The sequence below is a fragment of the Plectropomus leopardus genome, chromosome 20 (genome assembly GCF_026936395.1).
Source record: "Plectropomus leopardus strain MGB_pleo_1.0 chromosome 20, ASM2693639v1, whole genome shotgun sequence".
Classification (NCBI taxonomy): Eukaryota; Metazoa; Chordata; class Actinopteri; order Perciformes; family Serranidae; genus Plectropomus; species Plectropomus leopardus.
The window spans coordinates 6,652,937-6,673,743 of NC_142195.1; the positions used below are offsets into that span (position 1 = coordinate 6,652,937).

The following is a 20,807-nucleotide window of genomic DNA, read 5'->3' on the forward strand; positions in this document are numbered from 1 at the left end:
TTTCTATAGAAGGTTTTTGGGAGCACAGACAGCCTTACAGAGAGGTATTTCTATTTTATATGCACACATGCATGCAATCACAACAGCACATGCAAAATAAAACCAGGGTTTCCCACACATTCATTTATTTGTGGCAGATTAATACATCTGCTACATTGATTTTGTAATTTTACTGCTGGAAAGTTCATTAGGAGCGTTATTGGAATACATTTACTGGGGTGGCGGGAAAAAATTTAAACAGTGTAGTATGGCAATATTTTGCGTAGAAACATTATATCAATGTAGGGACCCAATATATAAATTCTAACTATTGCAAGTACAAATTAAACTTTTGGTAGCCTATTAGAAATAAAAAATCAAAAGCTTTTCAGTCCAATAGATACATCTGTCATATAATGAGGAGCAGGTGGACCCAAATGCAGGAGACTGCAAACAATTCGAACAGATCTTTATTTCAGGACGCAACAGAATGTCAAACAGAAAATCACACGACCAAAACAAGGATTCAACTAGGTGATGAAGTGCAGGTGGAGGAAAAGGGTGGAGAAGCTCAGGTGATGGAAAAAAGGGATGAGGCAGAAGAAAGTGCAGGGAGCTGATTTGCGAGTTGGTGAAACAAACTAAGAACTCAGGGAAACCACAAGGGAAAGTCCAGGATAGAAAACATGACGCAACAAAGAATCATTGAAAACCTAAGACCTAGAGATCAACATCCTCATAATAATGAAATGTGTAAACAAAGACATATTTCTTATATAACTTAAAGAAATATGTCAGGTAGTCTTCAACAAAATCTTTCCTTAAATTACAGTTGAAAAAAGGTAATAAATCCCTCTATATAACAATATACAGTATAGCAATACTTGGCATATCGCAAAACATTTAAAATTACAGTATTGTGTCATGACCAAAGTATTGTGATAATATATCGGAGGTCTCTCTGGTGATTCCCACTCCTAATATATACTGTTTAGTTGTGCATTGCACCACACTCTACTGTGGGCACAGATGGAGCAGCATAGTGCGGTGAGAGTGAAACTTAATCGTTAACTGCGCAAGGTTTCTAGCGCAGCTCTGACTGGATCAATGAATCAATTCTCCAACCCGCGACTGAAACTCCTAAAACTGCTACTGAGGAGAAAAAAAAACACGATAAGTTTTACCTATGCTGTATTCATAGACCTGCAAAAACATCCGAAAGTTAAAAAATTCTACTCTGTGGGAAACACTGAAAACATACTGCCATTTTAGTACAAAAACACCATGACTGCCTTACAGAAACACGGTTTTTGGTGATTTTTCTTTGCTGGTGAAAGAGGGGTTTCTGAATCACTTGCCCATGCATGTGCGTCATGTGGTGTCTTAGAACTCATCTCCGCTTCATTCTGTAGCTCCATAACTACTTGATGAATTATGCAGTCAGATGTTTCAGGACAGCGATAAGCAATTAGATTCCTCTGATGATGACCTCAAATTCAGCTGCTGACATCCTTGGGGATGTGGTGAATTTCTCATCCTAACTGGCATGTGATGAGGTCGGGGGAAAAAAAATGAGAAGGATTTCTAAAATGGAAGCCTGCATGCGCTTTGACTGAAACTCTTTGCTGTTTGCTTTGTTGCAGCCGCTTGCTTTAACACATTTTTCGCTTCCTACTCACTCTTCTTCTTTTTTATTTATTTTTTTTTTAAATGTGTTTATATGTTTGATGTTTTCCATAACAACTGATACACTAGGTTTTACGGTTGTCTTTTAATTTCTGTTTGGGTTTTTCTGTTGTGTGTTTAATTTTTAATATTTGTAGGAGGCTTATTTATTTCGTTTTGTGTTCCCTCCTCCTTTTCCTTCCTTTTTCGTTGGATTCTCGACCCCTTTCTTCTTCCATGTTTTTCCTCTTCTTCCGTCACGGCTCCCTCTCTTACTGGTAGCTTATGTCCCTGTTAACGTCCCCCACCAGCCCCCACCTGCCCCCCAGCCTCATCCCGCCCTCACCCTCTGCTGTTCCCAACGACCCCCAGTCTCCCAAGCAGCACAAGGAGCCCCTCTCCCACCGCCTCAACGACTTCATGACCTCCAAACCCAAAATGCACTGCCTCCGGAGCCTGAGGCGAGGGGTAAGTGTGTGTGTCTTGCAAGCTTTGTGTGTGTTTGTCTCTACACCTTTACCTGAGCTCTGTTCCTGCTGCACTGTATGAGTGAAGGAATACAAAGGCAGAATTTGCATTTAAACTTTACACGAGGCTTGGGTAGTATCTAATATTTCATACCTTCCAGAAATTTTACCGGGGTATACGGTATATGACTGTATAAGGCTAGGGACTACTAAAGGAACGACACTACAATCCCATCACCAGCTCTTCAAGGCTGTAAAGCCATGTTTGCCATGGTTCAGCATGATGAGGCTCTATAGTCTCTTTTAGCCACTTATTAGCAACCATCTTTTATAAAAGTTTGCGAGTGGGGTATTTACTGACGTATTTTAAGTAAAGTTAGTGTTATGTAACTGACCTTATTTCAGGCTTCTAACCAAAAAAACATTCAATAAAACAACTGACTTTGAGATGAGAGAACCAGAGGTCCTGAAATGCTATTTTATTTACGGGTTTTAGGACTCATTTCTGGGGTTTTTTATTCCCACGGTCTTTCTCTGCCGTTGTTGGCCACTGGCTGGTTACAGCCCTGTAACTTATTTCACCACTAGGTGTGGCGGTGTCTTTCAGCTCAGCTGCCTGTTCTACCAGTGGAAACTGGAGACTGAGCTCTGGTGGTGCCTGCAGTGCACTAAATACAATTAGTTTAATAGAAAGAGGAGCGCCTGTATTTAAGATGGTAAGGAAAAATGTACCTCCAGGTTTTCTAAATACTGTAAATACCATGATACCACCTAAGCCTACTTTATATCTGTTTTAAAGGCCATAATGCCTACACGGTATCATCATATAGCAGCTGATGAAACATCACCTCAGTAACTGAATGTGTCTATAGGTGGGCAACGTGACCTCAATTAGAAAACAGTCACATTGGCCCATTACAGCTTTCCTTTTTTCCTTTTATTTGTGCAGAACTGCCTTCAAAATTGGCACTATTATTACTTAAATAGTATAATGTTTGAACACAGGCCTTTTCACCTGACTCATACAGTGCTATTTGCTTCTGTAGCATGCTTCTGTAGCGCATAACTTCAAAACCATGGTACTTGTCTGACTCACCAGCAGTCTTTCCATCTTGTCCTTCTTCATATTAACTCTGTGCTCACTATGACAGTCCCTCCTCTCACCCACCTTCCCCAGTTTGACAGAAATGAGCAAGACGCCTGAGCTGTTTTGGCAGTAGCATGGAGACTGCAGTAGCTCCCTGCGCACTTCTCTGCAGTCTGTGCTGGAGGCAGATTTTTCCTTTTTTTTTGCAAGTTATTTAAGTAAAAGAACAAAAAGAAGAGGGTTAAAGCTCACAGTATGAACAAACTAACAGGTTGTGGATGTGGCAGCAGGCTGACTGAGGCCAGAGTAATTTTAGAAGGCTTCCTGGAGGTAGGCTTTATCAGCACTAGCCTGGTGGGTCCTGGTGGGTGTCATCACCAGTTTCCAGAAGACCAGCGTGTGTTGTAATGGAGTCACCGGGCCGGGGCAGGTCATAGCCGGCCTTCCTGTCACATATTTGTCCACCCTCCAGCTCTCCCTGACCTCAGGAATGGGCGGTAACTCACGTGTTCCTTCCTGAGCCCATAAATACAGTTTTTTGTTTACGCTCATATTTTGAAAGGGCAGCAGTTACTCAAAGCAAAAACACTTGTATGAATTGGTGATAACATGACGTCTGAAAAGGCAAAAGAACAATGTGGTTGCAGCGTGCAGTTTGTGTGCAAGCAGCACGTAAGGAAATGTTTGAAGGTCGGCAGAAGAAAAAGGGAAGTGCATATTTTTTCAGATTGAACAGGAAGTGCACGTTTCTGAAAGCGGAAGTGCTGAAACAGCTCACAAGAAGAGTGATAAAAAAGAGTTGAATCAGATGCATTGTTTGTCGAATAAAGACAGATTGAAAAGATTGACGTTTGGCCTTACTGTAACATTTTGTAGCAGTGGGAAAGGGTTGAATGAAGTAGCTGTATCAGAGCAGAGAGCCCTTTGGAAGACCAAAGACTTCTTTTCATATCTCATGACATTTAATTTGCTCACCTTTTCATGTGTCATGGCAGTAGCATGTTTATGTTTTCCATGTATTTAGATGTTTAATCTAGAGTACTTTTTTACAACATGATTTCTGTCTGCTTCAAACAAATCCACCGTATGTTCTGGGTAACTAAAAGGCAACAGAGGGCGCATGGTTAATCCGGTAAAATAACAGCGAGTCTTTTAGGGACATCAGCTCTACTGCCTCACTGACACACAAGTTTTGAGCTAATGCATCTGAACAGCTGCTGGTAGAGTGTCAGAACGAGTCTGCAGCTCCTGCTCAAACAGGCCTGCATCCATCTGGTCAAACAAGGCTAACTAGCCATCACTTTATTACCAGTACTACAGTAATAATGCTCATTTTGAGAAAAATGTCTTATTTTAACAGCACATCTGCAGGTCTTGAAAAGCCTTATATAATTCAGTGATCATTTCACAGACATTACAATCTTCATTCTTCAAATGAGGCCAAACTTTGGTTCATGTTTTCTTTCCCGCCATGACTCCTTAGACTCTTTACATTCAAGGCAAGAATATCATGCTGTTTACGGCTTTTCTGCCTTGACACACTGTATAGAGTGGTGAAGTGATGACGTATTTTTGCAGGCCAACCAGGAAGTTAGCATCGCACTGGTTCCCTCGTCAAAAACCTTATGGGATTTTTGAATGGGATTTTCGATTATTGCCCAAAAATAAGCTCTCTGACGAACACAAGTTTATGAGACTTACATGTTTTGTTCAGTGTGATAATCTTCACAGATGAACACCTCTTTTGTGTGTTTTGAAGCATAAATGAAATCACCAGAAGCAAAAAGCTAATTCTTAGGTTGTAGACGAACTACATCACGGTTGCAAGTATTAAATGTCACAACTACAAACACTGTAAAAACACATTAAAACATGATCGTAAAATATTATAAACACGTAAATCTACAAGCGACTCTGTAAAGCTGTAAAGGCGGACAAGTGGGTTGAGTTTCTGTGTCAGCTGTGATAAGTCTAACATCCCCGACAAACACTGTAGTCCCATTTAGCCACTTGTTAGAAACCACCTTTTTTAAGATGAGTAAAACCTTAAAAGTTCAAAAATCATGTTTAAGTGGACGTATTTTATGTTGCAGAACAAAACGTCTAAACATCATTAGCCTGTGTTAACCACAGATCTTATTTAGGGCATTTTACCGAAAACCCATTCAAAAAACCAAAAGACTTTAAGACAGGCATGTCAAACTGGTCCACAGGGGGGCCGGTGTGGCTGCAGGTTTTTGTGCCAACCAACCAAGAGCACACAGTTTGACCAATCAACTGTCTGAAGACAGAGATCAGTTGATTAAATGAGTCAAGTCTGGTGTGCTGCTACTTGGTTGGAAACAAAACCTGCAGCCACACCGGCCCCCCTGTGGACCGGTTTGACATGCCTGCTTTAAGACGAGGGAACCGGACGTGCTAAAGGCTAACGGACTAGCATCGCAGAATGGGGGAACAGAGTTGTCTCACCTTTAAGCTGCCATGGGAGGTCATAACAGTGCAGAAACAATGTCTGTATAAACAAAACACACGTCAGGATTGATTAATCAGTGGCACAGGTGTGATGTATTCATGACGTTATGTGTTCGACTCACTGAGGGAAATTTAAAAACCAGCTATTATTCAATTATTCTTAGCAGTTAGAAGCTCAAATCAAAGAAAGAAGAACAGCAGACGTAAATGTCAGCAAATTGGGAAAACAATCAGATTTGGGACCTCCTTATCCAGCACGCAGAGGACGAAATCAGCTGCTATATAACAGGGACGGTTAATGATTTTAATTAACATGTTATGCCTTTGTTATTGTTAACAAAGTGCTGCCGACACCTATGTTATATGCCACACAAGAGACCATTGGTGTTATGTTAAACGTCATGCATCTTCTGGTTCCGCGATGCCGGCATGTTATTTAAAATCACACACTGTGGGAGGATGATGCTGCCATCGTTTGGTTCTGTGTAAAATGCAAAGGAGACGCAAAGAAGGGACTTGTTGCACTTGTTGCGAGTTTCCAGCAGCCTCGGTGCAGGAGTTTGACATAGCGGTTTGCAGCTGTCAGTAAAACATGCCAGCATCAATGAAATTAATTGCTAAGCTCGGAGGCATATGATTTAATGGATGGCACAATTTTAAACCAATTCTCAACTGGAACTGTGTCCTTGATTCTCATCCCTAGATATGTTGCATTAAAGGAGTCTTAAAAATTTACAGAAACCCTGTTGAAAGATTTTAAAAAATTCAGATAAGAAAACTACTTTCATTTATATTCTGACGTTACAGCTGCAGATAATTCAAGAAAAAACGATTTAATTCCCGTTCCACCTCCTGTCAGGGAACACAGTATCACATTAAGGATTAGTGCCAGTGGAGGTGGGGTGTTGTGTCTCTGCACAGTGGAGGGATGTCTACCCCTGCAGGAGAGCCTTTGTTTGCCGCATATTAGCTGTCTAATCCATCCACAGTGACTGTGTATATGTTTTGTGCGGGAGGGAAAAAAGCAGACGGCGTATGTGTTTTTGGGAGTCGGTGTAAAGTATAAGAGCTTTAAGACGTCAGTGCTGTTTTCTGAGTTCTCCCTGACAAAGCTGTGTTCTCTCTGACGACCACCACAGCAGCAATCCCCGCGCTCGCTCATTTGTCACAAAGAGCTTATGAAGAGGACTCTGGGTCGGCCCACATATGCTTTCGAAGCCAGGCAATATGTTGTAAGTGTGTGTGATGGGCATCAGTGAGTACCAGCGATGGGTGTGTGTGTGTGTGCGGTACAGGTGGTCGGAAGAAAGTCTGAATGAATATTGAATGTATGTGTGATTAGTAAAAGCCATGTGCAACACATACAGCAGCCTCATTACTACTAATTTATGTTGTGATTCATTCAGTCTCCACGAGGAGACAGTTCAGTCACAGTTAATGAGGCCAAATTTCCTCACAAAGGAGGCTGGTGTCTGTGCCTGGCTCTGTATTGATCACATGGCTCTAACGCGTGAAGGAACAGGACGAATGATCAGAGAAGATGATGACTTCATCCCACATCACATGTATCAGCTTGAGGTTTCTCGTTGCTCGCTGTTGTCCTGCAGCTGTTTCAGGCCCCCCACCGCCCCCACTGAGCTTCTTGCAAGGGGTCAATTCACAAACTGTCACAAGCACCTGAGGATGTGGGGGATTATGGGTGTGACGATGAAATTCATTCATCCCACCCAGTAACCAGCCCCTCCTCGCTGTTTTAAATCTCACTGTCAGGTGAATGTGACACTTTGGATGTGGGTTCAGCCTACAGTACCCAGAATTCACCCCTCCAGGGCTTTCTTTGTGCTGGTGTGCCATACTGCAGCAGTGTTACCTGTCTGTAAGGACCATAATATACCTGTTTATCTCTGTCTGTCTGGTTGGGTGGAAAGAGTTAAGGTAGATCTGTAAAGAAAGATCCAAAGAGCTAATTTAGGAATTAAAAAATGTTGAAAGAAAGGACAATAACATATTTCTCATGTGACTTACTCCTGCTGACAGGAAGTGATTGCACAATGTATCACATGTATGCTCAGAGCATACCTCTTTGGTTGATGTCCTTCAGTTTTTTATCATTTCGAAGGTTTTTGTTGGGAGCTGAATTGTCTGCAGAGTTGTCTTCCTCTCAAAATAAACAGATCAGGTGACTTAAAGTGGTAAAAACACTGAATAAAGCAGTTTCACATTAAAAATCAGTGTTTTATCAACACCATTTTGTTCATTATGGAGGGGCTGCTTGCCCAGCACCTGTTTGAGTGTGTGTTCATCTTTTTGCTCTGATAACTTAAGATCCAGACATTCAGCAGGTTTTTACCAATATCTAAAGAGTATATCATAAGAATGTTGCATAAACTGGATAGAAAGTGAATTTATGACAGCTTCTGACAGACAACCACAATGCTGACACATATTCAAAGAGGAAATAACGCCACTGACAGACCAAATGACAGACTCTGTAATTGACTGAAAATGAAAGACTTCTGTGGGTGTGAACATTGTTGCACAAAATAAGTACACAACTCAACAAAATATTTGTTGTTGTTGTTTGTCAGGCTGTTTTTAGTCATTTTACTGGAAAAGTTCAATATTATATTTTTTTAAGTTTGTGAGTAGGAATGAAAGTGAGGGATTGTTACTTTTTTCTTTCACATTTTATGCCAGAATTTCTCTTATATCAGGCTCATTAGAATATAGTCCATATCACATCCATTAAAAACAAGGCCCAAATGAGATCCTAAAGTAGCATTTATGAATCACTTTCATAACTTATTCCTCTAAAGAAAATGGCCTGTGTGTGGTCAGTGTATGAGTTTAGATTAAATCTTTTCTTTGTGCTCTGAAAATGAAGCTTCACACATCAGAAAATAATACAGCATCAGGGAGGCGAGAGCGAGGATCACAAGGCGTCATAGCAAACACTGTAACAGGCCATTCCAGGTGGAAGATTCGATAAGTGGACTAAAGCGAGTGAAGCTCGTCAGTGCACCAGCCTGTGAGCCTCTAACAGGATTACAAGTCATCTGCTGCAGCTCCACCAGCCAACAGTTGTTAACTGCTCTCAACTCTGTCCTCTGTGCTCAAAACAAAACCAAAAAAATCAACAAGCAAATGATTCTAAATATACTGTTACAACACTATCTTTTGTTCCTCTTACTCTACTTGCCTTGGTGATTACTCTTTTTTTTGTTTTTGTACTTTTTACTATAATTTGAGTCTTGGATATGTGAGTTTCAGTAGTTTGAAGGCATCCCTCCAGCTTGTCTGTGTTCAGTATCTGCCTCCATGTCAATGGATCTGCTGGTGTGTTTATGCTTTTGCCGCCCTCTGCTGTCACTTGCGTGTCATTGTAATGGCAGCAGAGAGATCAAGAAGTAAAGGGAACATCCGTCCCTGTCGCAGACATTACCCCTCTACTTCTTCTTTTTTTTTCTTTTTTTTTTAACATTTATTTTCATCTGTCCCCCCTTAATTTTTCCCCCATTCTTTACCTCATGCTTGTGCAGTAGGTTGGCCTTTTTGCCAACTTATTTCTCGTTTTTCATTAATCCATTTTATTAGAATGTTAAACTTCATCACATTAGAAAAGAGTGTGTTGGGGGGTGGGGTTATAGCTTAAACTGTTGCTAAAAGAGCTTTTTTTGTGACTTTTCTTGCATATAAATCCTTCAAGCGCTATACCCTCTTTTCCTTAGATGGTGAAGTTTGGCAAAAAACAACATGTAAACAGTTTCTGTTTAAAGGAAAATGAAACAAATGGCCGTAATATTCTCCTGATGTTGACTGTTTTCTCTTTCTCTCTCCTGCTCCTCGCCATTTCTCTCTCCTCTTCCCCCCCATGAAGCTTTCTCTCAAGCTGGTAAGCATGACCGTGTAACCTCACGACCGTAGCGGCATGACCATAGCACGCATGTCACGTCCTCCCGAGTAACACATTGTTAATAACGTTCTGTGCGCCGTGTGCTCTTTTTTTTTGTTTTTAATTTTTGGATTTAAGTTAATAATTGACTGTGGCACAACGATGGACCTCAGACTCATGTCGTTGTCTCATTTGTATGTCATTTTTGTTTGTGTGTTGTTGGTTTTGTTCTCGTTGTGTCTCTCCCAAACTGTGTCTGTGGTCTCTGTGGTGCAGATCACACTCAATTCCCACGTCCGGAATCTCATTGAGGTGATCATATTTATTCTATGTTTTGCCTGTCCGTCTTGTAGTCTGTCTGGTAGTCCTTTTGTCTCGACAAATTGTACGTCCTTGTAACAAACACTAATCCGATCTTATGTAGTCGTTGCTCACTCATGTCCTCACACTGCATGCAGATATCAGTATTTTTACAGTATTTTATAGTATAACGCTGTCGTGCAAAGCTAACACGTCGTGAAATAAACTGTACAATGGTATGACTCCGCAGAATATCAACCTTTCATTATTATTTTCCTCAGAACAAGATGCCTATCAAGGATTGAAAGAATAGTTGAACATTTTGGGATATTATTCACTGTCTTGCTGGGACTTTCAGTACATGATATGATTGTTAATGGGTCATGAGGTCACAGCCAGCAGATTTTTTAGCTTTGCTAAGCATTAATATTAGAAACAGGCTGAAACAGCTGGCCTGGCTCACTATAAACTAGCCATGGGACGATATGAAAATTTAATTTCACGATTATCATGGCCAAAATAACTGCAATTCACATTATTATTCTGATAATTACCAAATCTGCTTTAAAAAAATGACACTTTTTTTTTTTTTTTTAAAGTGAACATACTTAATAGTGACGAACAATCCTAAAAAGCAGGCTTTTCACCTTAAGACAAGGCATCATATCTTACGATATGAAATAGGCCAATAGTTGATTAAGTTCTGCGTGTTCTTTGAGGCTGGTGTGCATGCAGAGTCTCTTTTATTGTTGGTTCCCCAACAGTATCTTTGGGTACTGCTGGATACAGTATTCACAAGTATTTACTGAATGTCTATTAAGTGAGCAGGTGCTGCTCCCGGTTCACATTTGGACAGAGCCAACCAGGCTAGCTGTTTAATACTGCTTCAAGTCTGTATGCTAAGCTAAGCTAACCAGCAGTTGGCTTCATATTTAGCGTGCAGACTTGAGACTGTCTCTCTGCAAGAAAGTAAATCAGTGTTTCCCAAAATGTTGAACCAAGCTGACTTTGTAATAAAAAACACCTGATTCCACACACAACAATCAATTAGTAGATGATTATCCGTCCTAAGTATATCACACTACAAACATCAAATGACTATCTGCCCATAGTTTTAGTCTGGTCTTACATCTTGCTTAGATGATAGTGTTCTCATTTGTTTTGGGGTACATAGAGAATGTAAACACTAATGAATCAGATAGGAGCATGCCTCTGCATGATGACTGACATGATCTTTGTTATGTTGCATGTCCGGTAAGTGTTGCGTGCTGATTCAGGGAGAAGTGGTAAGGTTATTATGGAAACCTAGCAGCTTGTGTTTGACCCAGCTAACGTCAGTCTGTAGCTCCAGCAGTCTTATATCCTGTGGTGCTGCTGTGACCCATCTCAATGAGATCCAATCAGGCCTTGACCTATTCAGTCGATGCATGCTTTTTTTGTTTTTTTAATTTATAGGTCTAAAGTAGCAGTACAATAACACAGTTTTAATGTTTTTTTCCCTTCAAAAACTCAATGACAAACCCAAGTATGGAGCCTCAGAGAGTTCAATATTAAAGTGATACTTGACTCTATACATGACCATTTGTGTATCAGTTACTCATCCCATGTTATGTTGACTTTGTGAAGAAAATGTTTTTCTTATGTGCCTCTACAGTAAATGAAGAATCCAAAAATGGAGAAAATTCTTGATGAATTGAAAACATCAGCTGAACTACATCAAAACATCAGTTTACAAACTGTCACACAACTCATGCAGTATAATTAAAGTGTCATTTATCCAGTGGTATGCACAGTACTTCCCGAACAGACGGCCATTTCTGATGCAGTTTCTGAACAGAAGGTTTGATATAATTTTTCTCTTGTTAAACACGGACCCCAAAGACTTAAATTCAGTTGTTTTGGATTCTTTTTTCACTGTGGAGTCATGCAAGAAAACAGTTTCTTTAAAAATGTAAAAATCCCATAACACAGGGTGAGTAACTGATAAACAAATGGTCATTTGAAAGGTAAAGTATTTTTAACTAAAGAAAAAGTGTTAAAGCTCAGCTTATTGTATTTCATTTTTATTAGCCAAGTTAGAAGAGTGGCAATGTTGGTTGGTTGACCAATTTCAGACATTTGTTACATGGTTACTTTGGTCCCAGAGGATGGAAACCACTGATATTGGTGATGCCCTGACATTTTACCTTGTGCAACATCAGGGCAAAAAATGTAATATGTCCAGTACATTTATTTATAACCTAATACCTGGCATGGCATTCCCATCAGCCTCAGATGTTCTGTGTGTTTGCTAATAATCAGCAAATGTTATCTGGTCATGTAATTGGCCAAAGCCATCGCAAATGACGAAATAAAAAGCGACAAAAATAAAAATATGAAAAAAGATGGCCTTATAAAATAAAACAGACTTTAAAAGGCCATTTTTAGAATCTAAAAAAATCCAGAATTAAAAAAGAAAAAACTTTGAAAATAAGCTTTGAAACACATTTTACAACAAGCTGTTTTCATTCATATATTTTACTTTATTTATTCATATAATTATTTAATTTATAATCATGTACAGATTAAAGTTTTGTACTCTCTGGGGCTCCATACAGCCCAGCTGGCACTTTGGTGTACCACAGTTCAGAATACTGATACATCATGTTCTCACAAAGTTTAAGCAAGTGCCGAGCAGTATGACTCATCAGTCCAGCGTTACAGACTGGAAGCCTTCTCATCAGGAAATATGACCCATCGCCAGCCAGAAAACCTCTCACTCTCACACAAACACACAGTCCTGTCAGAGAACAGCCCCATTAGACAGCTCACTCTGAAACACTACACCAGCAATAATAAGATGTATCTAATACTTTTATTACATTTCCGATGCATTCACAGAGGGAAGCAGCTCAGGCGCAGTGGCTGAATAGGTGAAAGGCCTGGAGTCTATACACAGACAAAAACCCACTCTCAGTGAGTGTGTTAGCGAGCAGCTGCAGTATCTCCTTTAGGTGAATTATGTTGTTAGAACAAAACAAGAGCTCCATTTGTGGAGCTATTATCCATTTATCCCTGAGCGGTTCACTGGGTTTACAGCAAAGGGAGATACTGCACCTAAGTAGGAAAGATCCCTGTTAAAACCACAAAAAAATTATAATATATTATGCATTTTGTTTTTCTTCATCTTATTGTTTCTGTCCATCTCTCTCCCATTTTTGTCTGCCTTTCCTCCTTCACTTTGCTCTCTCAGGGCTCCGGACCAGAGGACTTCAGCCACCTGCCGCCAGAACAGAGGAGGAAGAAGCTGCAGGGCAAGATAGATGAGCTAAATAAGGACATTCAAAAAGAGATGGACCAGAGGTTTGTTTTTTTAAAGGCTTCAATTTGGCATTAAAAATATGTTTTATTTGTTTTCAAAATATGGATGTAAAAAGACAATGAGCAACTTGGCAAGAAATGTTCTACAAATTGCAAAAGAATTGTAAAGCCAAAATGTAAAAGGTGACAAGAAAATTTACACTTAAATTATTATTATTAATAATAACAATAAAGGAGGGAATTATTGGAAATACATCAAAAAAAGTCATAACAAAATTCACTTTTTTCGCTTACATTTTACTTATTTATTTTTTGCTATTTTTTGGGCCACGTCCTGTTAACCTGCTCATTGCCTTCTCTTCGTGTTTTGGAAAGAAATTAAACCAATTTGCTCAAATTTCAAAGGATTAAGGAGCTTTTCCCCTTATGTATAAAACTAGAAATATTTTTATTTACGTTGTTAATATGCAACAAAGACTCATTCTGACTTTGTTGTCCCAGGGACGCTCTAACGAAGATGAAAGACGTGTACATCAAGAACCCTCAGATGGGAGACCCGACCAGCGTCGACCCCCGGCTAACAGAAATAGCCCAGAACATCGAGAAGCTCCAGTTCGAGACACAGAAATTCGAGGTTAGTCCGGAGCCTGTCTTAAGCTCCTAATTCTGTTTATGTCTCAGTCAGTTGAGAGACGGTAGTTATATGCACATCACAGAGGTGCAAGGCTATCAAAAAACAGCATACATGAAGAAAAAAAGTAACTTTTGCACACTTACTCCATGTCAAGCATGTTTAATAAAACAATGTTTCCATTCTACTTGGATTTTCGTCAGCTCAGAATGTTTGAAAAGATGAAACCACATCTTTTATACATAATGCACACTAATAGGCTGAAGGGCTCTATGGTGGCAGGTGTGGTTAACGAAACGATACGATACAGTGCGATACGACGCGACACGATACTATACGATGAGATAAGATAACATTAGATAACATAAGATAAGGTATGTACAAGATACATAAAGCAGAAAGAATAATATAAATAGAATAAATTAGATGCAAAAACGCAACAGAAAATATATTCACAGCAGCTGCACAAGGATAATTGCACATTGTGATAAATTGCATGTTTTGATAATAAAATCTGAACCACTGAGGGTGGAAAAACCTAAAACAAATGACAATCAACAATTCAATCAGTTACATCGGAAATTCGTACAAGAAGTACATGGGGAAAGAAAAACTGTGATGTTGTTATATGGCCTAATACGTTAGGTGGTTTGTGAATGGTTGTTAAGCCATCTGGGGAGTTCTCTCCATCTAACCTTAACAACCCTCATGATGGCCAGCTGGGTTAACAACTCACATGTGACCCAAACGACTCTGACATTCAGAGCTCAAATGTGGCCTCAATGTCTCTCCAAGGGTCCACAGCCATGTGAGTCATAAAGCTTGCAACTCCCCACCAGTCTGTTAGAACTGAAGAAGCCTTCTGGGTAAGGGCGAAACATCTTCAAGCAAGATGACGATATAGCACGTAGAATCTCAATTCTGCACGATTGTTAGTGTTGGCGAAGCTTTTTTGTTTGGTTTAGCAGAGACAGTAAATAATGAGGAGTTCAAACACACATCACCAAGCTGGGGTGTTTCCAAACAAGCCTGCCGATATACCATATTAGGAGACGATGTGATGCAGCTGGAGCAGCTGGAGCTCTGCGGAGGGAGAGAGGAGTCCCAGAACAACGGCCTGGTTTGACCTTGTTAATAAACAGCAGAGGAGGTGGAGTGTGAGGCAGAGGTGTTCCTCCGGTGAAGGTTCTTGCCAACTGTTAAGGCCATCTGATTCAAGGATAATTCAACCCAGCTTGAATTGAATTTATAGTCATGTGGGGGGAAAAAGCTGATTCAGCACATATATACAGGGTTCCTGATGATCTTTAAAAAAGTCTTGAAAGGCATTGAATTGTAAAGTAAGGCCTTAATTGGCATTAAAATGTCTCAAAACAATCTTTCAAAGGTCTTCAAAATCCTTAGACACTGGAGATGGAATTTTTATAAATATTCTTTTCTGACATTGCAATGCAAAGGTTCAAAATAATGGGTAACTTAAAAGTAATAATTTTACTGAATGCCTCTTGCATGAACATCATCAGAGAGTTATTTTTTTATGTTACAATAAATGTTTGAAAAATAGACTTTAACTTACTGATGCTGATGCAGGGTTTATTTTTCCTTCAATACTGGCTTCTGTAAAATTGGTCTTAAATTTCATTGCAAGTGGTACCAAAAAAAAGTCTTAAAAAATCTGGAGTCCCACTTGCCTTAAGCTGTAGGAACCCTGACATAATGGCCGTGTGTGTTTCAGGGCTGGTTAGCAGAGGTGGAGGAAAGGATGCCATCCAAGAGCGATTCACACCGGAGAAGTGGCCTCTATGAGACCCAGAACAACACAACAGTGAGCAACAACTGTGCGCAGGACAGAGAGAGGTATGGTATACTCTGACAACAACAAATATCATAAAATCATCAGTCCCAGAGTCGTCACACTCCTCGGAGGAAAACTATGTATGTTTTCACAGTATATTTACTGTGTGTGTGTTGGCCCTTGAGCAGCCCGGATGGCAGCTACACAGAGGAGCAGAATTCAGAGACTCAGGTCAAAGCCAACATCACCCCCATCCCCCCCACCTCCACCACGCCGGAGTTCGACGACGAGTTTGACGATGAGGAGGCGCTGCCCACCATCGGCACCTGCAAAGCCTTGTACCCGTTCGAAGGTACCAAGAATCAAACGCGCTCACAACTGAAGAGTAACTTTTTAAAAGTACACGTGTGCTTTTCTTCTGTGGAGCAGGGTGGAGGAACTTGATGACTGTGAACGAGTGGGAGTAGGGGTGTGACCTTTCCGAGGAAATGTGTGGAAGAAATACAAAAGACATGTTTCATCATTTCCCCGGTACACTATTTTCAAAATCAGTCTTGGCAAGCGTGTGCAAATCACAGGTGGTAGAGAGCCCTGATTGATCCGGGGGATGATGAATGCTTCTGACCTCCTTTGGGAAAATGTGTTAAATGCTCCCGAAGAAATGGGTCAGTTCTCTAAATTAAAACTGGAGATTCCCTCCTCTCTATGAAAGGATGGAGACTTCATGTATTGTTATATATTCAGATGCACTGACTGCAGAGGCGATACAACTCAACAACAAGAAATAAAAGCAAAGGCTCATGAATAAGCATAATCCCAACAGAAGAGAATTTGTAGTGACAACACAACATTACTGCAGGTCAATATGATGAATGAATATGTACTTTCTTAATGGTCTAATGCAGTGGTTTCTGACTTTTATAGCTTGTGACTCCTTAAATGTGACCCCCTCATGACCTTAGTATGGTTGTGAGCAGTGATGTCTTTCACTTTTTTTGTCTAAATTGAAGAAATAATATTTTTTTAAAAGTCCTGAAAAGCTGAGAGTAATCTGACTTATTTTAAGGATCTTAGTATGGAGGGCAAAAATGTCCTCAGTGTGAATAAAACAATACATATTTGAATAAACACAGGAATAAATAAACAAGTAAATGTAGAAATTGGTACAAGAATAGATCAACAAATAAATAAATACAGGAATAATAAATGTATAATTACATACAGGAATGAATAAACAAATAAATGTATAAATAAACACAGGAATAAATCATTAAAAATGTAAGACAAATAAAATAAAAATAAATAAGAGAATAAATTAATGCTGAAAAAAATACAGAAATTAGTTCATACATAAAAAATATAAAAAGAATAATCAAATAAATAAGTGAAACTGGACACAAATAAATATCTTACATTTATTTTTACATTTAAAAATGTAAATGTTTATGAAGAAGGGGGCCTTACTTTTGCATTTATTTGTTATTTATGCATTTATATATTTATTTCAAATTTGTAGTGAGTTAATTTTCCGTCCTTCACATTCAGTGGCCTTAAGGGGTAAAGGTATCCCATATTTTACTTATTTTAAGGATTTTTGCAGGCCATAAGAGGTAATCAAATATTGTATGTGGGCTATTTGTGAGAATTTTTACACTGCAAAACACTGCAAAATAAAAAATATCCAGTATTTCGCAAGGAAAATAACAACATGAGAGAAAAGTGAGAAAAAAATTTAGGTAACAATTTTTTTTCTTTATACCTTTAATCATCTAACCCCACACATTTTTCTTGTGGTTGTGACCTCCAGGGTGCAAACAACTTGTCTAGTGTTTTCTAAATATTGTTAGAGTAAGAAACAATCCTGCAGTTTCTAATTCAAGATTTAAGATATTAAGTATCGCACATACTAAAGAGGCAATCATTCTCTTAACTGCTGCGGTACCCAGAAATAACACATGATTTCTATAACTGGAAAGATGAAGGAAGACTGACTGTGAGGATGCGGTAGTTTGGTGTAAAATGTTACTTCCTGACGAAAGAGGTGGACCGCAGACAAGGTTTGCAGGTTGTGTGCAGGTTGCGTGCAGGATGTGTGCAGGTTGTTAGCGAGTCACTCTGTAGGCTAATGCAGCTTTCTGACTCACCTGTAAAGTGGCGACAGCATGACCACACACCAGCTGGTCCTGCTTCTTCTTTGTTTTCAGAAAATTGAAATTAAAGGTCACATCATGAAGTTATTTCAAGGTAGTTCCTCCAATTGTACACGCTGAAAAGATAAAAACTGATCTCGCCTTTTCTTCTCTGTTTGTCTCTTCTCGCAGGTCATAATGAGGGCACTATCTCGGTGGCAGAGGGCGAGCTGCTGTACGTCATAGAAGAAGACAAAGGAGACGGCTGGACACGAGTGCGCAGGAACGAGGACGAGGAGGGCTACGTCCCCACGTCCTACGTCGAGGTCTTTTTGGAAACAAATGCCAAAGGTGCTATGACATACATTTAACTCAGCAAGTGTGTTTTTGTCGCTGCGAGTCAGTAAGTTTCCATCCACTGCTACACGAGTGGGGAACGTTACAGAGATTAAAGATTGTCACTGGTAGCTCAGATAAGAGAATACCCTCCCCCATCACACACACACTCCCTGTCTTTCTGTAAGAGGAGGACCAATCAGATTTGTCCATTGTGCCTCATGACAGTTGGGACAGTTGTGGCTGATAGTGTGTGTCACTGGACACTGTTATAGAGCTCTGAACAAAACACTGGATGCGAGCTGAGCCATATGGCTGTTGTATACAGGAAGTGTGTGACAGGAAGCTCCTCACCTCTCATTCACTGCAGTGCCACCTAGTGGCTGCACAAAATATAACATAAGCAGTCGAAGCTTAGCATGATGGGACAAATCACCCACTGACAATGATCACATGTACATTTCAAACACACGCAGTACTTGATTTTTTTACACATAAATATTGTCTTTTTTTTGTTAACATTTCAGACTATAGAAAAACTCAAATCAACGTGCTTTTAATCAAGAGTCACAAACTCAGTGTGGTGTTAAATCGGTTGAGTGAATGTATGCAGCGCCTGAGGTGACGATGACCACCAAGTGAAAGATATTGTCACTGTGTCGCGGTCACTTGTTTTACCCTAAAAGGAAAGCATGCTCGATGTGCAATCATGCAGATGTAATTTAAATCAGCTGTAAGATATGATATTAAAAGATATTTTTGTAGGCTAAACAGAAAAAAACCCACAAAAATTGCACCCCCCTCCCCCTTCAAATGTTGCATGCTGTAGATTAATCATAGTGCTGTTACAACAGGAAAAAGTTGTGAAAGTACCCCAAGTTAGAGGTGATTTTTTAAAATTATTGTTGAAATTAGAAAGTAATATCGCCCTTTAGAATGTGCTTTCTTCTCTTTTTTTAATCCACCTTTTTTAATTGATAGTGTTGCACTGTTCTGGTCCTTTTTCCAGGCCAGTGGTAAAGGAATAAAGGACTGAGAATTAGCTGTGCTAAGCTATATGGTGAGACTGGGCTGACACATGGAGCTGGTTGTGACTTTAAAGCTTTGTGGTGTTTTGCAGCACCTCCATGAACGGTGCATTTACTGTAAAAGCATGGTGTGTATGTATGACCACCTCTTTGCCTCAGAAATGATCTCTTTCATAACTCATTACACAAGCCTTTGTTTAATTCCCTTTCACACTTTTTAATCAGCTTTGATGGCTTGTTACTGGCACAGCATGATGTTCTTATGCGCAGGATGTCATTTCAAGTCAGCTGTAAATACACATTTCATGTTATTTGTAATTTCATATTGAAGAGCATCTGCAATGTGTTGCATGCTGCAGCATTTGTGGGATTTTTGTCCTCGTCATGACCTGATTTCAGCACGTTGTGTCAAAGTGAAGTGGCTGCATTCTAACATGAAGTCAAGCCAGATGAAAACTGAAGTGGAATAAGCTGAAAGGTTCTTAAAACCCTGAAATACATATTTTTTTCTCTTACCTGTAGTGCTTTCTAACAATCTAGATTGTTCTGGTGTGAGTTTCCCAGTGTTGAGGATATCAGCCGCAGAGATGTCTGCCCTCTCTCTAAAATATTTGAGGTAGATGGCACTCGGTTTGTGCAGCTCAAAGCACCAAAACAAGACATTTGAAAAAGTCTTCACCAATTCCTCTCCAGAAATCATGACCCGGTTACTCAAGATAATCCACAGAGCTTGTTGTGACCTCCGTGCTAGGTGAGCTAGCAGTAGACAGGGATGGTGACTAACATAATGCAGGTAACTATGTTGCATGTTTAAAAGACAAAATATGACTAACTGTATTCAGTTACAGTTTAAAGTGGTGGTTTTCTAAATAAAGTTACTGTCTTTGCTCTAACATCATGTCCTAAGTGACTGCAATGCAAGCAAGCTTTAGTTTGATTGCATTTTTGAGGAGCGCAATGCAGTACGCTGTCCTTAGCTGAACTTGTATTTCTTCCTTACTCCTCACTTTTAGAGTGGTCACAATGTACAAAGAACAGTTGCTTCATGAAGTTGAAATAAGTTATCTACTAAAAAAAACGAGATAAGGGAGATCGCCAGAGAGCTGAAAGTTTCTGGTAAACAACCTACTTTTCAGTTATATTCTTTGTCATTTTCAGTAAATATTACAATATAAAAAACGTGTTTTCTGTGTGGGATGATAGAAAGTATTGGCCAGTCTCTTAAGTGGTTTAGTCTCCTGTTAATCACACAGCTAACAGGTAGCCTACAGTTACATGAAGTATGTCGTATGGAGCATGTATTCAGTAATCTGTAGTGGAATATGTTTTAAAAGTAGCAGCAGTAGAAGGTTCCTTCTGCGCAGTGATATGGTTGGCGGGTGTAGTTAGGTAGAAAGAAAATAGTTCCTACATTAAACTGCTCACAACAGTCTGTGGATTATTTTGATTAACCAGGTCATGATTTCTGGAAAGAGATGCTGCTGTTGAATTTTTTTTGGCGCTCTGAGCACCACAGGTGCCATCTAGTTCGGGTATATCGGAGACATCTCTGCGACTGATATCTCCAGCATTCAGCAACTCACACCAAAACAGTCAAAAACAGTCTTGCACTACAGGTAAGAGTACAATATGTAGTTTTTATTTTTGTGTCAAGTGTCCCTTTACAGATAAATGTTAAGGTAAATGGAGGTCTTTCACACACACAGATAAGCTCATCACATCCATG

General features: G+C 39.7%; 1 protein-coding gene across 14 annotated transcripts in view; it reads left to right on the plus strand.

Annotated features, from left to right (window-relative positions):
- fnbp1b (formin binding protein 1b) overlaps positions 1-20,807 on the plus strand; it is an 81,812-nt gene that overhangs the window by 57,697 nt on the left and 3,308 nt on the right. For 5 of the 14 annotated variants that reach the window (XM_088071434.1, XM_088071432.1, XM_088071426.1 and 2 more), the window contains exons 10-17: positions 1,927-2,112; positions 9,548-9,562; positions 9,839-9,874; positions 13,095-13,204; positions 13,664-13,796; positions 15,529-15,650; positions 15,777-15,940; positions 17,910-19,759. In XM_088071434.1, coding sequence (XP_087927560.1) covers positions 1,927-2,112; positions 9,548-9,562; positions 9,839-9,874; positions 13,095-13,204; positions 13,664-13,796; positions 15,529-15,650; positions 15,777-15,940; positions 17,910-18,088 — 945 coding nt within the window. In that variant the 3' untranslated portion in view covers positions 18,089-19,759. Of the gene's footprint in view, positions 1-1,926; positions 2,113-6,809; positions 6,903-9,547; positions 9,563-9,838; positions 9,875-13,094; positions 13,205-13,663; positions 13,797-15,528; positions 15,651-15,776; positions 15,941-17,909; positions 19,760-20,807 lie in introns of those variants that run through there. The other 9 variants (XM_088071440.1, XM_088071430.1, XM_088071427.1 and 6 more) reach the window with 9 other exon arrangements.